At 40.7% G+C, this 27,361-nt stretch overlaps 1 protein-coding gene across 6 annotated transcripts in view; it reads left to right on the forward strand.

Moving 5' to 3' along the window:
• The window catches only part of Dgki (diacylglycerol kinase iota), a 438,758-nt gene that overhangs the window by 346,896 nt on the left and 64,501 nt on the right, over window positions 1-27,361 (forward strand). For 5 of the 6 annotated variants that reach the window (XM_051151727.1, XM_051151728.1, XM_051151723.1 and 2 more), the window contains 6 exons: window positions 2,513-2,592; window positions 5,029-5,073; window positions 20,346-20,415; window positions 23,262-23,302; window positions 24,153-24,280; window positions 26,636-26,758. In XM_051151727.1, coding sequence (XP_051007684.1) covers window positions 2,513-2,592; window positions 5,029-5,073; window positions 20,346-20,415; window positions 23,262-23,302; window positions 24,153-24,280; window positions 26,636-26,758 — 487 coding nt within the window. The remainder of the gene's footprint in view (window positions 1-2,512; window positions 2,593-5,028; window positions 5,074-20,345; window positions 20,416-23,261; window positions 23,303-24,152; window positions 24,281-26,635; window positions 26,759-27,361) is intronic. The other variant, XM_051151726.1, reaches the window with a different exon arrangement.

The raw sequence follows: 27,361 nt of genomic DNA on the forward strand, positions 1-27,361 counted from the left end.
AAAAAAAAAAAAATCATCCAATTGCAGTGTAAAATGCCTGCAAGTAGGTTCACTGACTAGTTTATATTCAGACAGGCATAATCCCAGGTATTAATAATTGAAGGAAATCAGAGGTATTGGAAGGATTATTCTTAGTTTCTATGACATTGTCTCCAAATTGAAGAAAATAGATAGCTATTGATCAAATTTTATTTCTCCACAGTTTCACATTCAAAATTAAGAGGAAGTATTTTGCAAGTGTTTGGTAAGAATCATAGCTATATTCAGTTCCCACAACTTTTGACTTTACTCCTATATTAAGGCCAAAAATCTTAGCTTATCTCACCATCATCAACTATTAAAGCATTATTCAGTTCTTAGCTTGGTGGCTCACCAGAGTTGTATTTAATCTGTTAGTATAGCCAAGGGCAATTTCCTTCCTTCTTTCTTTTTTTTCTTTTTTTTTCCACAGAGAACCCGTAGTTCAGTTTTATTCAGAGTAATGAGTGGGGAAAAAAGAAAGTAACTTCTGCTCATAGAAGAAACTCAGCCACAGGTCTGATCTGTACTGGAACTACACATGCAGTGAGGACAGGCTGCGTTTGTCTACTGTTCTCTAATATTAACAATTATAAACAGAGCTTATTTCTTGTTGTTTGTTTGTGTGCTCGTCTTAAGGTTGTGGCTCCCACTGTTCTGGGACTCACTATGTAGCCCAGGCTGGGCTGTAACTTGTGATTTCTTCTGTCTCAGCCTGTGCTTTGCCTATAGTGCACCGTGCCTGGCTGGTCTCCTCAATGAGTCCTGTCAAAAAAAGGTACTTTGACCTCTCTGGTAAAATAGAAAAGGTACTTTATTTCCATTCCCTTTAACAGTGCCTGCATGCCACTCCAAAATATCTTAATGTTTATTTTTTACTGTGAAAAAGAAGGAGGCTGTAGTCATCTGAGGTTATTCTCCCAAACATGTGACATCAGAGGCTTCTCCGCCTTCTGCCTATTGACTTGCTCACTTTGCTTCTTGAAGAATAACCAAAAATGAGTTAGAACCCCTTACAAGCTCTTTGCTACTCGGCTTCTACTCTTGTCTACACTCTAAAAATGGTAGTGCATCTTACAGACACACTTCTCTCTCTCATGTTTGAATGAGCGCTGACTCGTCTCCTTCGTTTGACACACACTTTTGAGTACTTGCCATTTCTCTGCCATGCACTGGGGAAGGGACCATAGACGGCTTTTATTCATGGAGTTAGAGGATTCATACTCACCCCCAGGCTCCATAGTTCAGCAGGGCGACGGATGCGTCAACGTTGACGAATGCAGGACTCGAAAAGCGTGCAGCGAAGAAGAGGTCCTGATCTGTTCTCCCTAGTGGAGGTCAATCCAGGGGAAAGTGTTGAGGAGGGAGCTGCTTCTGTTTCTTGGGACCACCCCAACTTTTCCAAATAAAAGATCAAAGGGGCTCTGTGCGCTTCAGAGGGTGCCCTTAGTATAAAGTATGCCAGCCTTCCTAATTGTTCATTTATTCCTTTATTACGTTGAGAGTTCCTTGAAATATTTTTATATATTTTAAATGCATATCATCCCATGTTTTAAAAAATGTATAGCATCCTACTTTGTAGTTTTATGTGTTGATAATGAAGTTTTAAAACTAAATGTAATCCATAGAAGACTTAAAAAAAAAGGTGAGTACCACAGTCTTCTAATTGCTTGCTGATGGATTTAATATTTGACTTTTTTGTGTTAAATCATGGATCTAATATTGTCACTGTACTTTAAGATAACAAGTGCATATTTGTTTTGTTTTAATATTTTATAAATATCAGAGTTTATATCTGAAGTGGGGAAGGTCTGCTCACTAAAGCCAGTGTGGCATCTTCTGTTACATAGGTACATAACTTGGCTTCCCCTTTATGTCCCCCAAGGCCTTGATGCTACCACACTTTAATGCTGAGTCCCTTCTTCCTGTGTCCCCAAGCTTGCTGCCTTCTCCCTCCCTCCCACCCTTCCTCTTTCCAGTTTAGATACTTAATTTTGCTGTTCCCCATCAGGCAGCAATGGTATTCCAATAGCTTCCATTTTAGAAATAGCAAGTTATTGTAAATGCGCCAAAAAAGATGAAGCTCATGTATTCAGGAGGTTGTAGGGTGAGCGTCCAGGATCCTGAATGATTAATGACTTCCTCCGGCTGTGGCTTCATGCCGTCCACTGCGAACGCAGGCGTCTGTTATCAGCTGGCAGGGAGCGGCTGCCCAATCCTGTAGTCCTATTCTTACTGTGATATTAGACAGCCTATTTCGTATCAGGGCCACTGAGGTAAAAGCCAGGTGGCAAGGACAACACGAGTCAAATGAGGTAAAAATATGACACCTGCTGGGAAGACCAAGCTGAGACCACTGGGGAACTTTACAGACAGTGTAGTTAGTTCTTCTCACGACTGTATCCAGAGTATCATAACACTTCAACGAGAAACACATTTATGTCAGTCTAAAGACCATAGATGTGAGATGTTTCTTTTTTTTCCTCATCCCCAGCCATCCCTCTGGGTATCCTAGTTGTTCGTGGAGACTGTGATTTGGAGACTTGTCGTATGTACATAGACCGCCTACAGGAGGTGAGTTAATTTATCTTATTATTTATTTTCTTAAGAATTCCCCTTATAAAAAAAAAAAAAAAAAAAAAAAAGAATTCCCCTTATATACTTTCCAACTAAATACACTGTGTGTGTGTGTGTGTGTGTGTGTGTGTGTGTGTGTGTGTGTGTGTTGTATCTGAAATGATGTGTGAGATGAAGAAATGACAATGTGGCCTTGTCCTTCAAGGATACTTCGTCCCAGCTCTACTGTTTGTTGGTCCCTCTGTGGTTGCTGTGAGACGGGGTAAGTGTAGGTGCTGCTGTCCTGTGTATTCCATGCCTATACTGTGGCTTGGAAATCTGCCTTCTTCCCAAAGCCACATAGCTATATATTTTTAGCTATTGAGAATTTCCAAAGAGCTAATAAATAATGAAAGAACTTAGAGATTTGTGGCTACCTGATGTCTTGTGTCTAGCAGACTCTGTCAGAGAAGGCTTGATTTTTTTTAAATGAAACTTTTTCCCCAGGAAAGAGAAGCTTCTTATTATTAGAAATATATCAGAACGAAATGGGTCATTTGTTGACCTGTACATTTTCCCCTGGTCTGGTCTTGCCAGTGAGAAACAGGAAGGAAGCTATCTCATGTATGACCTTCTCCTGAGTTTGACCTGAGTCCTCAAAGTCAGGAGACCCAAAGTTGTGTCTGTGTAGGTGTGGCAGGTGGGGGCGGCAGTTTCTGTCCATCCCGAGTGGTAGAGACATGAACAGCCTTGTCCGTCATTGCTGCCAGATGAAGGACTCCCCTCCCACTAGAGTCTCTCTCTTCAGGAGCTTCTGATTAAAATATTGCATTTTAAAACAACAGGTGATTTGATGGATTCTCCTAGAGGAATAACGCTATTCTATTCAACACATAGTGCACAAATAAGCATAAATGAATTACAAATAAAGCTGATGTATAGTTCTTAAGTCCTGCTAACTCATAGCCAATGCATTTCATTGTATTTCACTAGAAATAAATTTGTGTAGGAAGCACAAACTGATGGTTCTGAAAATTAATTTTATCTCTATAATTCATAAGGGTAGAGATATAATTATAAATCAAAAGATATTTAGGGGTAAATGCCATAATTTGAATATTAACATGAATGAGAAAGTCAGTAAATTTTATAGTAGTGGCTTTGCTCAGCTAATTTTGGTGCGGGTGATTACTTAAAGAATAAAGTATCTGTGAATGTTTTAGCATGCGACTTGGGTCCTACGCTAAGTCTAAAGAACCCATAACATCACCTTTTTCAAAAATAATACTGAATTTTACTGTGGAATGTTATACATTAAACCTGTAATTTTAAGAAGTGATTTATGGGCTGGCGAGATGACTAGGTAGTGGCTGATCCTGCAGAGGACTGGTGTTCAGTTCCTAGCATCCATGTTATGTGGTTTACAACCACTCATAACTCCAGCTGCAAGAGATCTGACATCCTCTCTAGTTTCCATGGGCATACACACATATGAACATACACACAATGACACAGACATACACACACATAAATACAAACAAAATGAAATATTTTTTAAAAGTGACTAGAGAGTGATACCACATCGTTTTATTAAAAAAAAAAAAAAAAAAAAAAAAAACAAAACCATTAAATACTCAAGTGCCTGAGGAGAACTCCATATGGCTAATTAGTTGCCTTTATTGAAAGCCAACTTAACCAACTTATTATCAGCACGCTTATCACATTAACATTCAACTGAAAGTAGATTTAGGAGAGAGCGAGAGAGAAAAAGAAAATTGACATCAATAAGTAACGAGGAGTTTGAAAAGTGACTTGGGCACAGAGCTGGTTGACAAACCCTGTGGGAAGCAGGTGTGAGGACAGAGATTCCCAGGATGCTGACATCTGTACCGAGCATCAGCACACTCATTAGCAAGGAAGCCCGAGGCTTAGCCATCAAATTTTACAAACGGGCATCTGGCTTCAGAGTCTGCCGGCAAAAGCCCATTTCCCTTCCCTCCTGTCAACTTGCACCTCGCCATGACACGGACATGGTCAGTGGTTATGTGTGCCTGACTGAGGTTTATGAAAGCTCCTGTTTGCCGGGCATCTTGTAAGTATATGGTAATATATTTTTTAGCATAAGATAAATTCTAAGCATTTAAGGTTGCCCAGGAAGATTCCTCTATAAGCCAGCAAGTTCAGATGAAATCAAATTTCCATGAATTATAACAAAAATCACCATTTCGACACCACTAGTCTAAGTTGTAAAACACAAATGACCCATCTTCATTCGGTCTAGGTTAGTATGCTTTATTGTTTCTGGCATGAACTTCATTGGCCAACCTTGATGAACTAAGACACTGTTGGATGAGCGTGGTGACATTAGCTTGGGAGTTCAATTGGTGGGAACGTGGAACAAGCTGTTCACTCTAAATGTAAGGTTTGCATTTTCCCCCCTCATGTTTTCATTAGGACTTGCAGTCAGTTTCTTCTGGGTCACAGAGAGTTCATTACCAGGTAACTCATAATGGCTCCTATTTCTTTATTTCTTTCCAGACAGCTGAATTCCTTCTTTCATTGCATATGCAGTTTAGAGTCCACATATTATCCTGGGGCAGGCTGAAATCTATAAAGAACCTGGTGAAGTTTTTATTCTGGTTAGCTTGCATTTTTCTGATTTTATACTGTTCTAGTCCAGCATAAATATAGATTGTAGATATGCCCTCAGATGGTTAGGAAAAAAATATAAAAACCAAGTGTTTTTAGTTACATATGCCAGAGACCTCAGCACAGGCAGCACAGGCAGGGAAAGCACATGTTGGTTCACACAAGCAAAACTCTAGCTGGAGATGGGCTTTGCATATCACTCAGCTACACTGTGTGCTCCAGTTTTGTGCTGATCTTTCTGATTTGCTCTTCTTTGAAACAGTTTCAGCTCTGGGCAAGAGAATGCTGTGGTCCCAGGTGGCTTCCCTCACGCCCAAAGGAGAGATACCCTGCTTCCTATAGCAGTGCTTGTCTTATTGGGTGCAGTCAGCTAGGACTACTCCTCTGGCTCTTGTGTGACCCTCACCTGGAGAACTCTCGATTGTCTTCATCCCGCTTTGCTTTGGAAGTGCAGTCTCTTTTCTGCCCCCTGACTTTCTCATGCGGCCCACATCTCTTTATCCATCATTTTATCCACCCAGTTTCTCAGGCATGATGTAGGTTCAGTGCAGTCATCCTCCATGTTGAAAGGGATACCCACCATTTTCTCTGGCTGACCGCTTCTCTTAGAAGCCATTGCCCCTGTCATGCCAGGAGGGCTATACGGAAGTCATAACTTCCCAATGACTTCTCCAAACAAAAGCTCTGAAGATCATTTTATGTTTTTTTCCATAGGGCGGAGGAATTAAGTATTGGCTTGGTTGCATAATGAGGACGCACCACGAGAAATGCATTTAGTTGTGTGGTTAACACAGACTACGCTTACAAAACTAATATAGAATGGCATCGGTGACACGGGGAGATACAGTTTATGGGGCCGCCATGTGTATGTGTCCTTTGCTGACCTTTGTCATGCAGTAATGTGGCTCTGCAAGGCTCATTTAGCTCACTTGGGTTTAAGTGTCTGTGTTTCTGTACTTGAAATTTCTAGTATACCATTTTTTTTATGTAAACAGTAACAGCCATAGTTTAAAGAGGACTGAGTTGTGTGGCCTGGGTAGCAGTCTTTCCTTGTTAGATCTACTCCGTGCCTTCAGCACAGGCAGTGCTTTAGCCTTTACACCTACAGGACAGGGATGGCCTTGGTGTTGTTCTTTGTGTGTTTATGTCAGAATATTCAGAATATTTCAGAATATTCAGTCACATCTGGCTGTGACTGAAAGGAGATGTCACTTAGGGTGACACTAAGATAAGGAACCACTGAACCACTCTGGAACACATTATATATGTCAACATATATATATATATATATATATATATAATTTACCAGCTTTTGTAGGCTGGAATTGGCAGCTAACAGTTGAGATCAGGAGTCAGACTGAAGAAAATCTGTTGTTTTAACAAATTTCCTCTTGGAGATTCAGAACTTTTACAATTTTGCCAAAATACTTTAAGCACTGTTCCTAATTAGCTTCATGAAACTGGTGTGCTGGCATATTATTCTGTCATGTAGACTTTTTGTTTTGATGCACGAGTGTACTTTATTATGTATACGGTGTGCTGCCTGCATGTGTGCCTGCACACCAAAGGAGGGCATCAGATCACTTTACAGATGGTTGTGAGCCACCATGTGGTTGCTGGGGATTGAACTCAGGATCTCTGGGAGATAAGTCAGTGCCCTTAACCGCTGAGCCATCTCTCTAGCCCATAAGTAAGGCTCTAGCACGTGCTAGGCATATTGTTCCAGGTGCTCTTCAGCTGTATGCTGACTTCTGTATCTTTCCAAAGCACAAATCAAATACATGGAGGGTGGCGCCACTCTAGTTTATGTAGGCCATGACAAAAGTCACTGACGGAGAATTTAACACTACGTTTTGTTTCCTGATATAGAAACTGAAATATCAGAATATCCAGACTGTGTCAGTGGGAGTTGGAAATGTAGGAGAGGCGTGAGGAAACAGAGCTGCAAAATGTCTTAACTACTCTCTGATGAGCTTCATTATATGTGAGAAGTAGAATGAGCAAACACCAGTGAGTTATAAGGACTTGGCACCTTCTTGTCAGCCCAGTGATTGCTTGCTGGAGTTTTAGTTGACTTTTTTTTTTTTTTTTTTTTTGAAGTCAGGAAGACGAACAAACAAGTGAACAAACAAACAAAAGCCCCTCAAAGATGTGCGTGTGCTCAAGGTGCCTTGTTAGCCAGTCACATGACAGCTCCTGTCAATTACGCGTTCCCTCGTTTCATGTCTTCCTTTTCCAAAGTTGCAATGAACTGCCAGTAAAGCACGGGACTCAGAAATGACAGCTCACATCCCCCTAACAAGGCGGCGTGCGGCATCCAGGGTGTGCTCCAGAACAAACATCTCTCACGCCAAAATACAAAGTTCCTTCATGCTAATGGCATCTGCTGCAATTTATAACAGTCACATACACTGTGTGCAGGTTCATATCTTCTTCACATTGGCAAAAACCCTGGAATTTATAAATAAATTAGACTTTTTTTTTTTGATAAACAATGCTTCCTGAGGCCCTCTGCTGTAGCTCCTATTTTTTCTCTTTCTTAGAAATAATGTCCTTTTTTTTTTTTTGCCCCAAGTTGCGAAATGAAGAAGGAGAGGATTGTTTTGGTATAAACTGAAACCAGTTTGCGTGTTAGAATTAATTTATCTTAACTCAGGAAAAGGCAGAGTTTAGAAAAGAACTTCGTTTTAAGTTGTGCTTATTTTCCTTTCATGTAGATGTGTGAGTGCTTGCATGTATGTGTGTGTGCCGTGGGTGTGCGTGGAACTCGAAGAGCGGCTGATTCAACCACTGTCTTGATTCCGAACTAAGGAAGATTTTTGGTCCTAATATAAGGTATTTGGCAATGCCGTGAATACTTACCGGAATCTGCTGAGTGGAAGCCACTGAATACTTATGAGTACAGTGCAGAAAAGCCTCCCACAGCAAAGTCACTGTCAAATGTTAGTAATATGGATCCCAAGAGCCCCTGAGTCGCTGTGCTTTTGCTTAGGCCTTGACAGGGGTGTGTGGCAGGTGTGACATCTAGGTAAGAAAAACTGAAGGAGAAAGAAAGAGGAACTGGGAGAAAATACAGCTAGGAAGAATAAAGACAGCTATAACTATGGCCAGGTATACTAAAGAAAGCCAAGCGTACTTAGGTTTAAAAAATATTTTTGTATACCCCAAGTCTCAGCATTTCTCCAAATGGGGCAGGGACTGTTGAGGACTTGCTTACCCTGTCTTGGCAGAGTTTGGCTGTCAATTGTGCCTGCATCCAAACTGGTGCTTTTTAGGCAGAATTCTGTTTGTGGTAGAAATGAGGATATTTTGCCCAGTGGCTGGTTTGCCACATTTGACACCATCTCCATAAGGAGGTTCTTTGATGTTCACCATCCTCTTTAAGGTAGGCTGGGTGTTGCCAGGAGTTAACCTGTCTTATTGTCAATGAACTGTTAAAATAATAAAAAAAAAAAACATTTTTATTACTATTTTAACTCAATCATTCAATAGAATCATATCCATCTCTTGCACCTAAGGTGTATATTCTTGTGATTAAAAATAGACTAGTAGTTGACATGACCATGATTTGATCAACTAATAATTAACTTGTATAACTTATTTATCCTAAACATCCTGCAATAGCACTTTCAAAGTATTGGAAGCAAACCTTGTATTATAATTGACTTGCATGGGTACAATACCACATATTAGAGTAGAAATATATATAATATGTGTGAAGAATAATCTTACATTTGAATTTTATACCACTGTATCTAAAATTAAACTTATTTTACATCTTTATACAAAATTCTATACCAGTGAATTAAAAATAATCTTGACATTAAGGCATTAAGTTGAGATGTAGATTCACTAATCTATTTTTTGTTCTATCTTCCCTATATATTTCTATATTCCCCCTTTTTTCTTTTCAACCTAGTCCCCAACCCTAGGAACAGAAGATAAAGGAAAAGAGAGACATCCCCTGAGTCCAACCTTGTTTTCTTTCTAAGACCAATAATAACTTATAACCAACTCCCATTGAAAATAAATATCTATAGCCCAAGAAAGCAAACAAAAACCTGCCCTACCCCCCTTAAAGGAAATAGAGCATTGTTCTCCTAAGGTTTCTTCTGGCTGATTTGGGATGAATAATACCTTTGTAGGGGCCCAAATAAAATTGAGGAAATGGTTAAACAAGCCAATAGCATGTGTGGTCCAGTTCCTAAATGTTGACAAATTCCAGGCTTAATTAGAGTCCTGTGTGGAACAGTCTGAAATGCTGGACCAATTGGCATTGGAAGCTTTCTCCAAGGTTGTCCTTTGAGCTGTCTTGTTCTGATGAAAAACAACAGCTGAAGCACTTGGTGCTGGAACGTGAAGGATGCAGGATGTCATTGTCCAGCATGCTGAGAGGAATGAATCCTGTCAGGTGTGATCCAATGTCAGTGTCCGGATCTTTTGTTGTGAAAACATGTAGTCTCTCACAAGCATTATACAGTTCTAAAACTATAAATTGGGCCAGAAGGCTGAAGATGATGCTCCTGTGTTATAGAAGAGTTTTGGCTGACTGCTCAGGTAGCAAACTATCTCTGTCATATTCTCATTTCGGAAGCTACTAACCTGCACCTCCATGATACTCAGAAAATTAATTTTATTCTTTCCTAAGTCTCTGATGGGGATGAAGACCAGATAGTTTAGTTTTACAACTAAGCTTAGTCATTTAGGAGTTAAGATGTTTTTAGGTCAAGATAAATGTCTTAAGTTGATAAAGATAAGATAAGATAGATATTGATTCACATACAGATTTTAGATGCACCAAGATAAGAAAGATGTTTTCTTCAAGGCTGCCAAAGAATGTAACATTTATATAGTTCCTGATTGTTTCATGGTTCCTATTGCTGTAGGTAGTTTATTGTGTATATGTGTAATAATACAAATGTATATGTAAAAATTTAAAAATATTTATTAAAAAAAAGAGAAGTCAAGCTGAGAAACATACGGAAAGGATGATTTCTGTTTAATTCCTGCATCCAGGTTTCTGCTTAGGTTCCTGCCTTGGCTTCTCTGGATGATGGATTGTAAGCAATAATCCAAATAAACTATTTTCTTCTCCATAAAAATAAAAAACAAGGCCCTAGGGACAATTGAATAATCTGAGCTTTACTGAAGAAATTCTAGTGAGTATCATAGTATTCAACAGTAAGTGCAAAATGGATTGATCCAGGAGAATTCTTTATCTAAGAATCAATTAACTTAAGAGACATTTACGAAAATTTCAGGAAAATAAACTGGACTGGGAAACATAATATTAAGTAAGATATATATATATATATATATGTATACATATATATATAATATTACTATATAATATATAACTTTATTGGTTTATATCAAAATATCAATCACTATTTCTTTATATATCAATATATTGCTCATATATGTATACACACACATAAATATGTATATATATATATATGTATGTATTGCTCAGAGAGGCAAGTACAGTGTACGTTCTTCTACATATGTAGATCCTAGCTTTTAATTGCTAAATAGGTGTGTCCAGACAGGAGTAAACATGAATGGAGACCAGGAAACTAGAAATGGACGGGGGAAAGAGATATTTTCAAGAAAGAGAGTGGGTGAAACAATAGAACAAAGCAGAAGGGAGGAACACCGAGGCTGAAAGGGTACAGTGGGGAAAAGGGGAAGAGTGCGATCAGAGGGGAGAAGGGCCAGAGAACCAACTAAAATAAAATATGCATGGAAACACATATAAGTATAAACAAATGGTTACTCTGTAAGCTAATTACGAAATGAATAGGTGTATAGATGATGTAGAGTAAAGAGAGATAAGAAGTGTGGGTGGGTAGGAGCTGTTTAAGAGAAAGGTGAGCACGGACTGGACATTAGGAATGCAGCAGTGACTCCAAGCTGAAGTGACTTCTGCTCAGTGTTTATGAAAGAAGAATTTCATTCACATTGACAGTATAGTTAAATGCTAGGTGCATATTGCCTAATTGGATAACCTACTGGAGCGTGTAACAGGAAGGCTGTGTGCATTAGTTATGCATAATTGAAGATAATCTAAGAGCAACTTCTGCATATGCTTTCCAAGTAGTCATTCAGAGAAGAACTGTATTGATTATATATAATTAATACTAGGTGGATTTCAGAAACACACGAGCACACACGTAATTCTATGAAATCCCCCCCCCTTCTCTCTTTTCTCTTCTCTCTTCTCTCTCTCTCTCTCTCTCTCCTCTGATCCGAGTCATTGTGTGTATTGCTTTGGAGGATAACCCTAAATCTAAGACGCCTGTTTGCAAGGCACTTGGTGAGGTCATTTTGAGGAATTTACCTGACGGAAATACATTGCCCACAACAGGCCAGTCATGAAAGCTATATTAAACCAAGATTGTAGCTTATTCAGTGTTATCCCTCTTCTGGCATCACTGCCATGCACGTGTATTCTGATGATCTTGCTTGAGTAGAAGAGAAGGAGGAGTGCACTCTGGGATTCGCATGACGTCATCATTTACTAAGAACACCCGATGAAGAGTGCTTCACGGCTGTGACTCATGTTGTACGTTCCTGTTTGGCAACATGCTTTTCTCATTCTTACTTTATTTTTTTACTCCTCCAATATGTATTTGTCTTTGATGTTATCAAGTTTCATTCTATAGTTCCCAGGGCTTTCCTAAGTGAGCCTTATATGTTGTTCAGTGTGCAAAGGTTTATGATCTTGGCTTCAGTTAGTTTACAGAATGTACATAGAGAAAGATTTGGGCTTGGCTTTTAACTCCCACCCTCACGTTGTCCTTAGGACAGCCCTTTGATGGTGTGATGACTTCCCCCCTTTCCCTTTGTTTATATAGAGTTACACACCTTAGATGGACATATAAATATACATATGTAAGTTTGTTGCTAAAATAAAATGAATTTACACTCCTTGTGGACTCACTGGGCATATTTTTGTCTCATAGCCTACTTTTCATAATGGTGTACCATTGCTGTTATGCCTTGCTAAGAAGGGAACTTCCAGCTCATTCTTTTTTCATCTTATATTTTCACATTCTCTGGATAAACATTTAGATGACAGGCAGTTGTTGCATTGTTTTGTGAAAAAAATATTAGGATATGTGTCAATATGAACATACAACCTGATCATATGTCAAAAGCTTGCTGTGATTGGCATTATTTGTACAGGCCCTAAGCACAATACAAGTACAGTGCTTACCCAGGACACTTGGTGATGGATATAACTCTCTTCCAATGACTGTGGTCAGTTTCTTCCCTTTCGGACGGTTTCTTCGATCGGCCCATTCATCATCTCTTAAGCAGCAGGGTCCATGTAGTAGGACTGGGCTGGGAATATGACTGCAGAACTTGAGAGGGGAAGCTCTGTGTTACCAGGAATGATTTCTCTGACAAGAAGCAAGGAAGATTAAGTTGACAGCTAATAGTGGCTGAATCTGTGGTAGAGCTTTGGAAACTAGTAGAAGGGAGGTTCTCATACCCATCAGGGTAATTCTTGATTTTATTTATTTATTTATTTATTTATTTATTTATTTATTTATTTTTGTAATACAACTTTTGCTTATGCTGTATAGGAAATTTTCTTTCAGATGTGACATTTCCCAACATTCCTTCGGAACCCCAAATATCTCTAAACCCCCAAGAAGCTAAAAACAATCCCATAAGATTACAGACTCTCAGGGAAAAGAGATCTGTAGGCTCCATCACTTGGCGCATGGAGATCACTAAGTAGTTTGCTTAAATCATCAAAAGAATAATTCTTTACGCATTTCAGCTCCTCAAACCACTGTGCCTCCTTTCTGGCTAGATCTTGGGTGTAAGTGGAGGTTCAGAAAGAGTGGCAGTATGGTGGGCGGGAGAGGCAGGTGGGGATGGAATTATGCAGCTCTGCCTAATAACAAGGTGAGTATCCTGCATAGAAGCCTAAGGTGATGGCTTAAAATCAACCTCTTCAGTGAGATTTGCCTATATTTCCAAATAAAATCTTTGAGCAGATAAGTACACCCAGGCAGGTTTTGTGAGACTCAAAGATTAAAATTGTGAATTTTTGGTAATAACATGTATTGCTGAGAGATCATTTTCCTATTATAAAATATTCATTGCATGGACTAATAATAACTCTGAATAGCCTCCATTTTATTTTATTTATATCCATCAACGGATATATATATATATATGTAAAGCCAGGTTTGTGGGAAATTAAAAGGAGAATAATCAGGGGGAAACGCCTCACTCATAAAGACAGGAAATGAAGAGAAGCTACCAACCTCTGAAATCTCCAGATGTCATTGATTCTTTTCTTGATAGCTCTTGTTCCCCATCTTTCAATGCTGGGTAGTGGAGATGAGCCGGTGCAGGGCCTATAGGTTGAGGTCAAGGAGAAGAAGGAATCAAGGGGACAGCGAGTCAGCAGCCACCTGTTCTACTTGACGTCCTGCCAGTTAGCTCAGTAAAACTGGACCAGATGGTTCAGGATGATGTGTCTTGGCACAGTCCAGTCATCCATCTGCACCAGAACTGTTTGAAATCTGCCGCCTCAGACCAAAGACTTGAGCCATAAATTTCATACTAGGAAAGAAAAGGCCTTATGAAATTTAAGCTAAACCATTTGTTTCACTCATTTTATGTCTTCTGACTCTCAATTCTTTTGGCAGCAGACATAAAAATCTTTCCCCCTCTACTTGTGGTTTTGTAGCAATAGCCAGGATATAAGTTAAAATGGCCTTTCTTTGGGGAAATAAATTGAAACTTGCAATATTGGATAGCTGGGAGTTCCCAAAGGAGGTCCAGGCAGGAATGAGGAGACCATCCGGTTGGTTAATGGTCACCTTCTTGGAGATGGTGTGTCAAACGTCACTCCTTGTAGCCTTTGACTGATGTGGCTTGTCCTGTGCTGAATTTAATTAATACGCACTTAAAAAACAACCACCGTATGAACATAGCATAGCTCTGTAACAACCGGATCATCAGGTTGGCACAGGAGAGGTTAGTTTTTGTGAAAATAAGTATCCAGTAAGGAGAATTACAAGTGATGGGGAAGAGAAGCAGTAGACAGTGTTCTGAAAACACTGTTTTCAGTGATAAGTGAGGAAAAAGAACCGTGGACTAAGACCAGCCTTGCAAAACTGAAACAACAAACAGCCCGACTTCAGCCTTTGTTAAAGGCCATTTTTCCTTGATGTCTACTCAGAGACATTTTTCGCTTTTCCTTGAATCTTTCTTCGTTTGAGTTTCATTACACTGATGCATCAATGTGCCAAGGCAGGACCATGAGCAGGGTCCTGTGAGCTCCTCATGGGACCAAACGTGAAACTGCCTTAGGTGGCATGATTTTTTTATAATCTCTCTTGGCATTTCTGGCGTCAGATATTTGCGTGTACATATTATCAAGGAACTGCCAACAAGTCAAGCATTTTACACATTTCATTTATTTCTCAGTAGAAATTGAGGGCAGATGCTACAAGAGCCATTGTACTAACAAGACATTTAAGGCACAAGTTAGATAAGAAGCTGCCCCAAATCCTCTTGACTGGTGGTTGACGGGGCTGGGATTGTCCTGACCCTGGCCTTCCTGCCTGCTTGATGCTGGTTCATAGACAGTCTCTTGCCGTTCTCTTCCTCCACACTCATCTCCCTATGACATTTAAATACTCTCCAAAGGCTGTGTGTGTGTGTGTGTGTGTGTGTGTGTGTGTGTGTGTGTGTGTGTTTGTGTGATATCAACTCTTTTGTGATGATGATGATGGTGGTGGTGGTGGTAGTTTCACATGACTTTACAAAGCTGACTTCTTTGCCATAAATACTTCCTTTTTGTCAGTCACTCAACTGAAATGAATCCCAGTAACTAGTTCAGCAACCATGCCATAGTGTGCTCTAGTCCTCCTCTTCTCCTTTGGTTATTGAGATGGCGTCATCCCAATCCCTATGCATTTTGTTACTGCTTTTCAGTTTATAGGGCGCTGGCTTATCTACTGCCTGTGGTTCACTTTGTTGGTCTGTTTGAAACATCATTTTCACACAATTCCAGAAAGGTTCTGACTTTTGCTGTCCCAATGTATCAAGGACGGAATTTTGTTGAGATTTCATGGTTTTTTTTTTTTTGTTTGCTTTACTTTATTAACCACAGGGTCTCATGTAGCCTGGGCTGGGCTCAATTTACGATGCAGAACTGGCTGGCCTTGAACCTCTAATCTTCCTCTCTTAATCTTTCAAGTGTTGGGATTACCATATATACTAGTACTTCCAGTATTAAAACTTTATAAATTTTATGCCACTTTTTATTTTTGTAAATTTTTATCTGTGTGTGTGTGTGTGTGTGTGTGTGTGTGTGTACATATGTATGTATATGTGTGCACAGGTATGCTTGACTGTAAAGTTATTTGTGTAGGCCAGAGGTTGGTGACAAGATTTCCTCCTCTATCACTTCTTCATCTTAATTTTTGAAGCAGACTTTGTCACTGAAACTAGAGCTTGGCATTTCAGGTGGATTGGCCGGCTAACTGATGTCTGCTCCAGAATGCATGTGTCTCTACCCCTCAGTGCTGGGGTTAGGGTTAGGGCAACACACTGCAGTGTCCAGCATTTACCCTGGTGCTGCATATCTGAATTCAGGTCCTTGTGTTTCCATGGCAAGCATATCACCCACTGCGCTCTCTCCTCGGCCCTCCACATGCACAGTAAAAAAATAAAAAGCAGTTTAACTCAGTGTATATCTAAGAATATATTAATTGCATTTCTTTGGAATCATAGTGATCATGGCCTAAGACCTCCTTATGCTAAGAGGTGTTCTTCTGTGAGCTCACTTGAAAGAGTACAACTTTTGTTTCAAGGAGGCATCACAGAGAAGTTAAATCTCTGCCTTTGTTTCTCTAACAGTGTCCAAAACTGCAGCCAGTCTTCATTCACCAAGAAAGTATCTCATTTTCTTTTCAGTGAAATTGGCTTCCTGTGTTGTCATTAACAATTAACCATGCACTATTCAACTTTAGTTATTAAGGCTGTATGCTGTGTTGTTCAACCTAAATCCCTCCTCCTTTTAAAAAATGACAAGAAGGGGCCTGGAGAGATGACCTAATGGTTAGGAGTACCAGATTCAATTCCCAGCACCCACATAGCAGCTCACAACCAACTGTAACTGAAATCTGATACCCTCTAAAGTCTTCACTGGCCCCAGGCATCCATATGGTGCACAGATACATATGCTGGCAAAACACCCATACGTATAAAATCGACAGATACAATTAAAGATTTTTAACAGCAAGATATAGAATTTAAGTTAACTCTAAACCCAGATATTTTGGAAGGACTAGGATGGAAATGAACCAAAATGCCATTGGCTCCTTCTAGGACAGAAACTGACTCAACTTGCCGCTATGGAAATCGCCATGGCCTTGAACAGAAACACCTGCAACTCTGAATCCATAATAATTGCTTTTGAGACTTTGGATATTTTAAAGCATTTCTACTGATTTAGATGTTCTTATTGCATTGCGTTTCTTTTTAGCTAATTTTTGGGTTATTTACATTTAAATTTTGGAATATTTTAGCCTTCCAGGAATTTCATGTTATTTGGGTAATCAGTACAAAGAAGAGCTCCCTTCTTTTGGAAAATGTGTGTACACTTGAGCCTGCCAAATTAACACACATTTTCCACAAGTGTTCTTACAAGTATTTAGTGTGGGGGGGGGGGTGGAGGGAGAGCACATTGTGTACCCTTATATTTTAGAAATGGTAAGCTAAGTATGTCTATGTTCTTTCAGTTGAGTGTTATTTACAGAAAATACTATTAAGATTCAGAAAAGCACCCCAGATGTCTGAGCCACTCTATTCTTTGAGGAGATAGTTATTTTTGCTTAAGGTCTTTATTAGTTTTCACAGCTACCAATAAACATTTCAAATTATTTCAGATTTCTTGGCATATAGTTATACTTTTTCTTTTACCAAAAACCCTGCGAGGTGTTGGCAGCATACCACATTTTATGAAAATGGACTTTAAGTTTTTTTCAGATTCAGATATCATGTGTCAAAATACAATTCTCAACACATTAAGCATAGTTCTCATAAATGCAGACACTGAGAAAATACTGAGATTTCATTTAGCTCAGCTAGCAAGTTGACAAAGCCAGCTCGAGATCTGCATCTGTAGCTTTAGCAAATCAGACACACAAAGATACATTTCTGTGACAGCCCTGGGGGAGGCCAATTTTTCCTTTTGCAATTCTTTGATTTATAGACTCTATCTGAGCAGAAAACTAGAAAACTCTGGTGGTAGGATGGATCTCTTTTGCTCTGCTAAGAGCCAGGGTTCCAGGGTTCTTCCCCATACATCTGACTTATCAGAATGGCATGTTAAACAGATTGTGGGGTCCAGTGTAGCTTGTCCAGGGTTGCAGCCTGTGTTTTCTCTTCTCTTTCTTTCTCCCACTTCTTTCTTTCTTTTCTTCATTCTTTCTTTCTGTTTGTTTTGTTTTTTGAGACAAGGTTTCTCCGTGTAGCCCTGGCTGCCTTGGACTCGCTTTGTAGGACCACTCTGACATCGAACTCATGGGGCTCTGCCTGCCTCTCCCCTCCAGAATTCTGGGATCACAGGTGTACGCCACCACCACAGCCATTGTTTCAAACAAGCACCCATTGATACAGCTTGCTGTTTTGGGGTTACTTCGCTTGAAAACTGAGTGAGGCAGTAGCAGGATAGCCTAATTGAGGAGGAAGCCCCGGCGGCCTTTGATTGGCTCTCGTCACTTCTTCTATGCCATTTCTATTTGCTTTCCTGGGCCTCACCTGTGCTCATCAGACCATCTACACCTGTGGCTCCCATCACCAAGTCTACCGTGATCAGCACATCTGTGCTTCATGGATGCTCCTATAATCGAAACTTCCAGATCTTCACTAACAGTCAAGTCCCCAGTATCTTCCCCACAAAGGCCTGGTCGCCCTTACTTGTGCCATTTCTGTTGATGAGTTCAATTAGAATTAGAAAGCGCCAAGCCATTGTTGTTGTAAACTATAAGGCACCCCCCCCCCCATTGTCATCAGTGAGCTCCTACTACGATGGATACTTTCTAACCTTTGTGTATTGGAAGCGTAAGGAGATGATCCTCACTTTTCCCATCATGCTCTCTGTCAAAAGTCAAAAAGACTTGGCCGACACCAAGAGATTTGCAACAGGCCCCAAGCCCTAGACAAAGACCTCTAAGCAACCAGGGAAGGCTGAGCGCCTAAGAAATAGTCTGCTCTAGGTATCAGACCCCAAATTGCTTATCCAATACCATAATAGTCCTCCCTGCAATCATATATGTACAAGTAAGATTATGTGCATTGAACAGATTGTATATATCATCAGTTCGAGGAAAGGGGCCAGAGGCCATGAATCTAGAGAGAGCAGAGAGGCCTCCTGCTCGCTCTGCTCAACATGAGAGAAGCTAGAGGGAGAAAAGGAAAAAAGAGAAAAACGTTGTAATTATCTTTTAATTTTGAAAAATAAGAAAAAGTAAAACCTTCAATGACTCCAAGGAAGTATGAAGACAGAGAATGTGAACCCAGGAAGGGGTGGGGCTGCTCTCAGTAACCCAGGAAGGGGCGGGACTACTGCTCTTGGTAACCCAGGAAGGGGCGGGACTGCTGCTCTTGGTAACCCAGGAAGGGGTGGGGCTGCTCTCGGTAACCCAGGAAGGGGCGGGGCTGATCTTGCTACTCTCTGGGAAGATTCTGGAGGATTGATTTCTGGGGATGTTTAAATGTGTAGCTGGGAGTTAGAGGTAAAATGTATGATTCAGGAGTTTGGCAAGGCAAAGAAGAAAATTATCAGATTAAGAAAATTATCAAAGCCAGGTATGGTGACACAGAGCTTTAATTCCACTACTCAGGGCAGAGGCAGGCAGATCTCTGTGAGTCCAAGGCCAGACCCGTCTACAAAGTGAGTACCAGGACAGCCAGGATTACATGGCAAAACTCTGTCATAACAAAAACAAAACAAAAACTCAAAGAAAGGGGGCAGAGAATTATCAGAAGATGACATAGGGTCAATTGAGGGACATTTGCTTTTAGAGCGAGAGCTATTGCAAAGAGAATGGCTTGAGTACAAGAGGAGTAGAGTGGATTTTAATAATGTTACAGAAAGGAAGTGCCTCAGGAAGATGGAGGTGACTCCAGAGACTACAAACAAAATTAATTTTGGAGAGGAACTCTTTTAATCCCAAACTGGAGGGAAGAATGCATCTCTCTCAGCTGGTCTTTGGAGCAAGTAAGATTCAGGATTGGCCATCTTTGAAGTGAGAACCCTAGAGAAAGCTGAGGCGGAGGGTCACATGGCTAGTGGATCAGTGTGAGACAGGATCGGTTTCCCAAAGGACAGCCTGGCACAGTGACGCCTTCTTTTCCTGCCATCCTGCTATCATGGTGGACAGGGCTGATGGCAGAGAAAGCCTCAATGCAGCATGAGAGCCAGTTTTCTTTCTGTGTAGTACCTGTTCCTCCAGTTTCCTGGAGACCTGCCACTACTGATAGGTGGCTTCTCATGTCTCTTTCATGCTATAGGTCCTGTCTGATTGGTAGGGAAATTTCAGTCCTTTCCTATCTGTGTTCATCCCGTTTACTGATGTCGAGAAAGAAATGGAAGTCATAGGTAGCATCTCCACTTCACAATGAGCAAGAAAGTAATATGCACCCTCCCCAGTTGAAGAAAGCGTCAGCTCAGGTCCTTTCTCAGTGTAAGATGCCACAGTGGACTATCTTCAGGGAGTTTTCTGTGGTGGGCAGTTGTTTGTTTTTGTTTTTCCGGATAGGGTTTTTCTGTGTAACAGAGCCCTGGCTGTCCTGGACTTCTTTGTAGACCAGGTTGGCCTCCAACTCACAGACTACAGCGATACCACCCTGAATGCACCTGGTCTTCTCTTTGGGGGGCTGTTAAGAAGCTCTGACCAAGATAGAGTCTGAAAGCAGAGCCCTGGGCTTCTGTTTCTAGCAGAACTTGGTTTGGCTTTGCATTTTAGTATTTCATTGAGAAAAGACTGCCCAGTTCCTCCCAGTAGGCCAGGAGGGAAGTGGAGGGAGGGCAGCTTTTATCATTTACATGGAGCCATGAGAATGTGCCTGTCTCTTTCTAGGACCAAGAAACCTCCTTCCCCAGGGCGATCTCAGCCCAGAGGCTGTCCCCTCGGTGGTGCTTCCTAGATGGTAAGTGTTTGGGGACCTGGCTGGGACTGGGCTGGAAAGGCAGCAGGACAAGGCGTGGCTGGCCCAGCAGCTCTTCATAAGGCCTTCCTGTGACTGCCCTTGACATTTCAGTGATGTTGAGTTGCTGATGTTACTGTCTCTCTCCTGAAGTCTTTTCCCTCAAGCACCTCAGCATCAAATTGTTTAAATGGACACGGTTCCCTTTTTCATCTTCCTTCCCTCAGATTACCATGGGCCCAAACCTACAGTCTATAATCACGAAATGAGTACTATTCTCTCATTGTGTCCATGCCTTGGAACGTTCATGTTTCTTTTGTGAGGCTGCCATTTTGGTATAGTGTGTACATTTGTGGGAAACGGAGCCTCACTTCCGTCTGTAACTTTTCTGCTGAGTGTGGCCTATTGCACACAAAACGGCCGTAGTTATCATGTGATCATTTAATGAGTCTGCTTTCCATCTCATGCACTTATTTTTCACTTTTCTAGATGCTATCGAATTCCAATTTTCCACCTAATTATCTACACTGCAATACATCTTCATCTCTCTACATTCATAGCTGAAGTTTCTGTTGTCTGCATGGGCACATAGTTTCCTCTCTGATGCCCTTCTCTTTACTAGTGTGTCCATCTGAGAGGACATGGGTGTGGAGTGGATAAGGGTCAGTTATACAGAAGGGCACACATAGCTACCAAATCTAACACACATCAATCATGATGTGTGTTTTCATTTCTGGCTCAACTGACTGATGACTTCTGCCATTCCTGTTAATTCAGAGCAATGAATTAATCCACAGCCATCTCTCACTCCCAGAGTCACAGGGAAACAGTGTGTATCTAAGGAAATCAAGAAAAGCAGTCACAGAAGCCATTGGGTTCCATGTGTAGGCTTGGATAAGACTGCACTGTGGGTAATGGTTCATGAGACGGTCTTGGTACATAAGTGCTCTGTTGTAACCTTTTATGATTAACTCTTGATTTACAAGTTGTAGTTGGAAGAACAGGGAAGAGTGAGTCTTGTTGGCTTTAGACCTAGGCTTCTAAGCAGGATTTTGGTTCTCCAGTTTCCTCCTTTTTACACAATACATCCAGACCACAATTTCCCTTCCTTCCACTGCTCCCAGCTTTCCCCCTCCCCAAGTTCCATTCCCCCTCCATCTTCCATCAGAAAAGAGCAGGTGTCCAAGAGACAACCAAACACAAGAAAACAAGATATAATAAGAGGCAAACGCCATAATAGATGCACCCTGTACCACTGTTAGGAAAGCACCACAAAGTACCGAACTAAGAGCTAGAGCACACGCAGAGGACCTGGGGCGGACCTCTGCAGGCCTGTGCCCGGAACTTCAGTCTCTGGGAGCCCATATGAGCCCTGCTTACTTGATTCAGTGGGTCACATTCTCCTGCTGTCCCCGACACCTTCTCACTTATACAATCTTTCTGTCCCATCTTCTGTAGAATTCCCTGAGCTCTTAAGGGAGGGACACAATGGGGACCTCCAATTGAGGCTGACTCTCTCTCTGTCTCTGTCTCGCCCCCAGCCTCCCTCATAATCTCATAATGTCTGGCTGCTGCTGGAGGAAGCCAGAAAGTTACTTTTTAAAAGTTTGTGATTAAAAGTAAATATTTGCATCCTTTCTCTGGTCTGTTTTGTAAAAACTCTCATATTTGGGCTCTGTTAGATTTGAGTAAGGAAAACATTTTTTAATATTAAGAAGACTCAAATAACTTCAAAAACACTCTACGCTTTATTTCAGTTTTTTTTCTCAAATCACAGATGCAGCACGATTCCATCTCAAGACTGCTCAAACAATAATCTTTGTTTAGTCATTGGTTTTCTTCAGACATGCCTCTAGGGGCAGAGTATGGAAAGAAACTTATTTCTTTGGGGCCACATATGGTCTCTGGCCTTCATCTTCAAGTTATTTTCCAAAATGAGAGTCACATTCCTGGGAAGTCTATGTAACTACAGTTTCTTTTCTAGGTTTATTAACCTAATAAAATATTCAGTCTTTCCCTCCGTTAAAAGTCCTGTGCTAATTCTTGGAGACATGTGAGCATCAATAAAAGAGAGTCCTTTAAAGATACAGGCATTTAAGTCTTAGGGTCATCTTTGTAGACAGACTCTGTAACGGGTTTAAGTAAAATGTCAATGTGCATAGGGGTTAGGAGCAACAGACTTTCTGCTGTAGGCAGTTGTGATGGGAGGAAAGTTTTGTTAAGGAGCCTATGAAAGATGGCCACTCAGACACACTTTATAGCCAATTGAAAGTCTTTTCTTTTAGCCATCTGAGACTGGTACACTCAGGCATTCAGGTCCTAGTTGTAGCACAGAGTTTCCAGGGCTTTCCAGGGCAAGCAGTTTAACAGAAGCAAAGATGCCCAGTTAGTTGAAGGTGTACGCAAGCAAGCAATTTACAGAAGCAGATAAGATAGGTATGGCATCTTTGACCTTGGGTTCCCAGAACAGAGTTGAGTAATTTTCCTCAGGATTCTCCATCAAGGAGATCAAATTCTAGTTAAACCTGAAGTGGCCTCAGCAAGAATTCAAAGATGAAGGAACCTCTGTTCTGTTTGTTCCATCACAGTTTGACAGAGACAGGCATTGAGTTATCATTTAAAGACAAGCAAAATGTAGGTAATGATGGGGTAGGAAAGGCTTAGGAGCCCTAGATTAGTGGTGGCCAAAACATGGAAGTGATGTCTTTTTCATTAATATATTTAAGAACTAGTCACTTTTGTTACACGTTACAACAAAAGTGTTGATTGACAATGCAGTAGAAAGTAAGGGTGTAAATCTGGTGACAAACGTAAATGACTCCAAATGTCCTGCATATTTTTTCCCTTAGCAACTTCTGCTGACCGCTTTTATCGGATAGACAGATCTCAGGTAAGTTCTTTTCAGCTTATTTATGAGAGGGAAGTGTCCTCAAGTCAGTGCACTATGTTGGTAGATAGTCTCATGGATTCTTTTCCTAATGAAAAGATTAAAGCAGTCCCAGACTATATTATGGTGTTTATAGTCTAAGCCATAATGCTTTTTGTCTGAATGTGCTTTATGACTTGTGGGCTCAGTGAAATGAAATGTCGACAGGGCAAGTAAGAATAGACAGTAATTTGAATTATGACTATAATCACTGTCCTGCATGCTTTAAAAAAAAAATGGAACATATACCCTGGCCAAAGCAAAATTTATGCTTTTAAAATGCATTTTGTTGAACTAGAATAAATGTGGAGAACAAAGACTTGGTTTATTAATACTAACCCATATTTAATAATTAGCTAAGGTTAACAGCTCCTCCCACTATTCAGATTTTCCTAAAGAAATACTATATAGTGTTGAACTCATTGAAAGCCAGCTTTTTCTTAACCCTTACCACAATAGCTTTGTCCATATTGTGGGGCAGAAGTCTGAGTTGTCATGTACTGGACCAAGTAGCATATGGGATGTCACGTCTTTGATAGCATCAAGGAAGATTCAGAAGACAGATAATTTCTGGTTCCATATGACAAGACCCTGATCAGGTGTGACTCCTGAAACAGGGAGATTTATCTCTCGCCATGCTTCTCTTCCTGCAACACTGTTACGTCAGGAAGGGATGGCAAATGCTCAAGCTTCTGGAAAAACAGAATTATTTGGGGGTGGCACAGTTCACTCCTCCTTAAGACCAGGCATGCTTGGTTCTGTTATTCTGAGGGTGGTGATGTCAACACCCTGACAGGCTTGTTTTCTTCCTTAGGAACATTTGCACTTTGTGATGGAGATTTCTCACGATGAGATTTTTATTCTGGACCCAGATATGGTGGTGTCACAGCAGGCAGGGACACCTCCAGGAATGCCTGACCTGGTGGTTGAACAGGCTTCAGGGTGAGTGTGCTTCTCCTTGGTCTGTGCCTCATTGGCTGGCTGTGTAGTGACCTCTCTGTTTCCTTTGGCTTTGGCCTTAAAATTCTAGTGACCTGAGAACGTTCAGAATACAGAGTTAATGATGTTTCCTTAAAGTAAAATGTGCCTGGTTCTATACAGCCCTCTTCTGAATGGCTGTGTAAGAATAGTCATGTCCAACCAGCCTCTTACGTTGGTGGAGCTTGGTGTACTATTGTTGCACCTCCACTTCCTGTGGAGGCTGGAAATACTGATGCTTCCATCTCTGAGTTTATATGGATTTTATTTGGTCTGTTATCCAGGTCAAATGTTGACACAGGTGATTTAATCCTCTTCTTTTTGCCTTGTTTCTAGGTTACTTGACACAATATATCTAGATTGTTTCTACCACTCTCTGTTTCTACTGTTCCTCTTACTGCATAGTGACTTAATTCTCTCAAGTGCAAATAGTAATCACCTACTCAGAGTTGTAGAGTAAATAAGTTGACACAGCTAAACCACTTAGAATACTTTTGTCTTGTATTAGACATTCACTACCTATTATCATTGTTTCATAATGACTCTATGAACTGGCTTCTGTGATTATCCTAAATCTACAGATAAGAAAGTTGAGGCTTAGAGTTAGGTTGTTTGCCTAATCTTGCACAGAAAATAAATGTAAAACCTGAGATTGAACCACATTGTTTCTGTTGCGGATTCCATGTTTTGGTTTTGGGTTTTTTTTTTTTTTGTTTGTTTGTTTGTTTGCTTGTTTTTTGTTTTAGCTAAAATAGGTTTTGTTTTTTCATTTTTTCATACGTTAAGAAAAGTTGTTCTGCTGAGTGGGGATGGAACACACCTCTAATCCCAGCATAGGCAGGCAGATCTCTGTGAGTTTGAGGCCAGCCTGGTCTACAGTATGAGTAACAGGATAGCCAGGGCTACACAGAGAAACCATGTAAGAAAAAAAGGAAAAAAGAAAAAAAGAAAGAAAAGTTTTCCCACTTTATAGAGAGAACTTTTCATCTTTTTTTGTTATTATTATCAAAGTACTTAATCATCATTTTGCCTATAATTTAAATTGGCATCTATATTTCCCCCAAATTTAACCAGCACTAAAGAAAAGTTACATAGATTACTATACTAAAACATTATTTGAGGGGTTGGTTCAGCACTTCAGAGCATGCGCAGTCCTTGCAGGAGACCTGAGTTCAGTTCTCAGCCCTCCCATTGGGTGCCTCTGCCACCTTTATTCCAGTTTCAGGGAGTCTGATGTCCTCTTCTGGACTTGGGCACTTAACACTCACATGTGTACATACCCACACACAAATACACACTGTACACAGAAAAATAAATCTTTTAAAAAAGAAATATTTGGCACTGAGTCAAAATTGAAATTTAGTAGAAAAGTTTACCAAAAAAAAAAAAGCATTCCAACATAATTTACAGAAATTCCTAAAGCAAGGGACACTATAGGTATCACTATATTCATAGCAAAAATGACAGTACCATCTTGTGAAATATCTAACTTATTTTTTTTAAAAATCACTTAGCAGTTCAATAACACTTATTTCCACTAGAGTCAGATACTAGTGGAAACCCGTGAGAGCCACTAGTGCAAAAATAAGAACGGACAAATGTCTCTATCCTTGTCGAGTGTAATAAGTAATGACTTCCTGGCATATGGAACTGATGCCCGAGACTCAGGTTGCTGAAGAAAGCATACGCAGGAACTGAAGGCAAACACAAATTGTGTATCCATAATCGTAGAGCGTAAACAAGTGTGCTCACCAGAGAGAGAGTCCTGTGTGATGTGGTACCCTACTAAAGCAGAGGCAGATGCTGGTGTCTAAAGGTCACCTCACATAATGAATACTCTTACAGTTATTTAATGAGGATGGAGCCATCTGTTAAGGTAACGCTGGACTTTTCTTCTTTCCATTCCAAATAGTTACCCAAAGCGATGGCTTTGTTCTTTGTTAGACTTTTGGTTACTTAAATCCAAATACAGAGTGGCCTGGAAAATCCAGTAGACCATCAAGTCCATCCTTGATTCTTATTTCTCAGCTGTAGTGCGTCCTGGGAACACAGGTGCTAAGAACAAGGCTGGACCTTGCTCATTTTCTAAATTATATTTCTCTACCTGGTTCCGTTAACTCTTCACTCATGCCGCATGGAGTCAGCTCTTCAAATAGAAATACCTTGTCAATAGAAAAAAAGGGCAAAATCATACAAGTAGTCCAGGGCTGTTGAGAAATGATGACTATGAAGTATGTTCTAGTGAACATCATTGTGAGAGGAAAAAAAAAAAACCAGAGTAAGACATACAGTTACTTTCTGGTGCCATTTTTGCCCCAGGCTGTCGGACTGGTGGAACCCTGCCCTGAGGAAACGTATGCTGAGTGACAGTGGGCTGGGGATGATCACACCCCACTATGAGGACTCAGATATGAAAGATTTCAGCCACTCCAGAGTGTTACAGTGAGTCTCTTGCCGTCTCATAATTATTTTTTGAGATTATAATGTAATTACGTCATTTCCCCTTTCCTGTCGTCTCTCCAAATTCTCCCTTATGCTCCTCCTGGGTTTCTTTCAGATTCATGGTCTCTTTATATTAATTGTTGGTGTAGGTGGTGGTGGTGGTGGTGGTGGTGGTGGTGGTGGTGGTGGAGGATGGTGGTGGTGATGGTGGTGGTGGTAGATGGTTTTGTTGTTATTGTTGGTGGTGGATGGTGGTGCTGGATGGTGTTGTTATTGGTGGTGGTAGTGCTGGTGGTGGTATGTGTGTATAACATGCTCAGTCTGAATAATATTACTTGTTTAAGAGCCATAGACCATCTTACAAAAACCTCAATAACAGGCATGGGAAGTCCTCTTTTGAGCTGTTGGTCAGGGCTGTCCTAGACACTCCCAGAATCCAATAGGCTATTGTTACTGCCCTTGGTTCTTTCCCAGAGGTAGAAGGTAAGTCCTATTGCTAAAAACACTGTGCATGTCAGACCCAGGGCCCAGAGGCTATACTAAGCTGGGTCTCACTGTTAGTGCCACAGTGATTGCAAGGGGAGGGAGGAGCTGAAACGCGTA

This window comes from Acomys russatus, chromosome 10 (assembly GCF_903995435.1).
Source record: "Acomys russatus chromosome 10, mAcoRus1.1, whole genome shotgun sequence".
NCBI classification, from domain to species: Eukaryota; Metazoa; Chordata; class Mammalia; order Rodentia; family Muridae; genus Acomys; species Acomys russatus.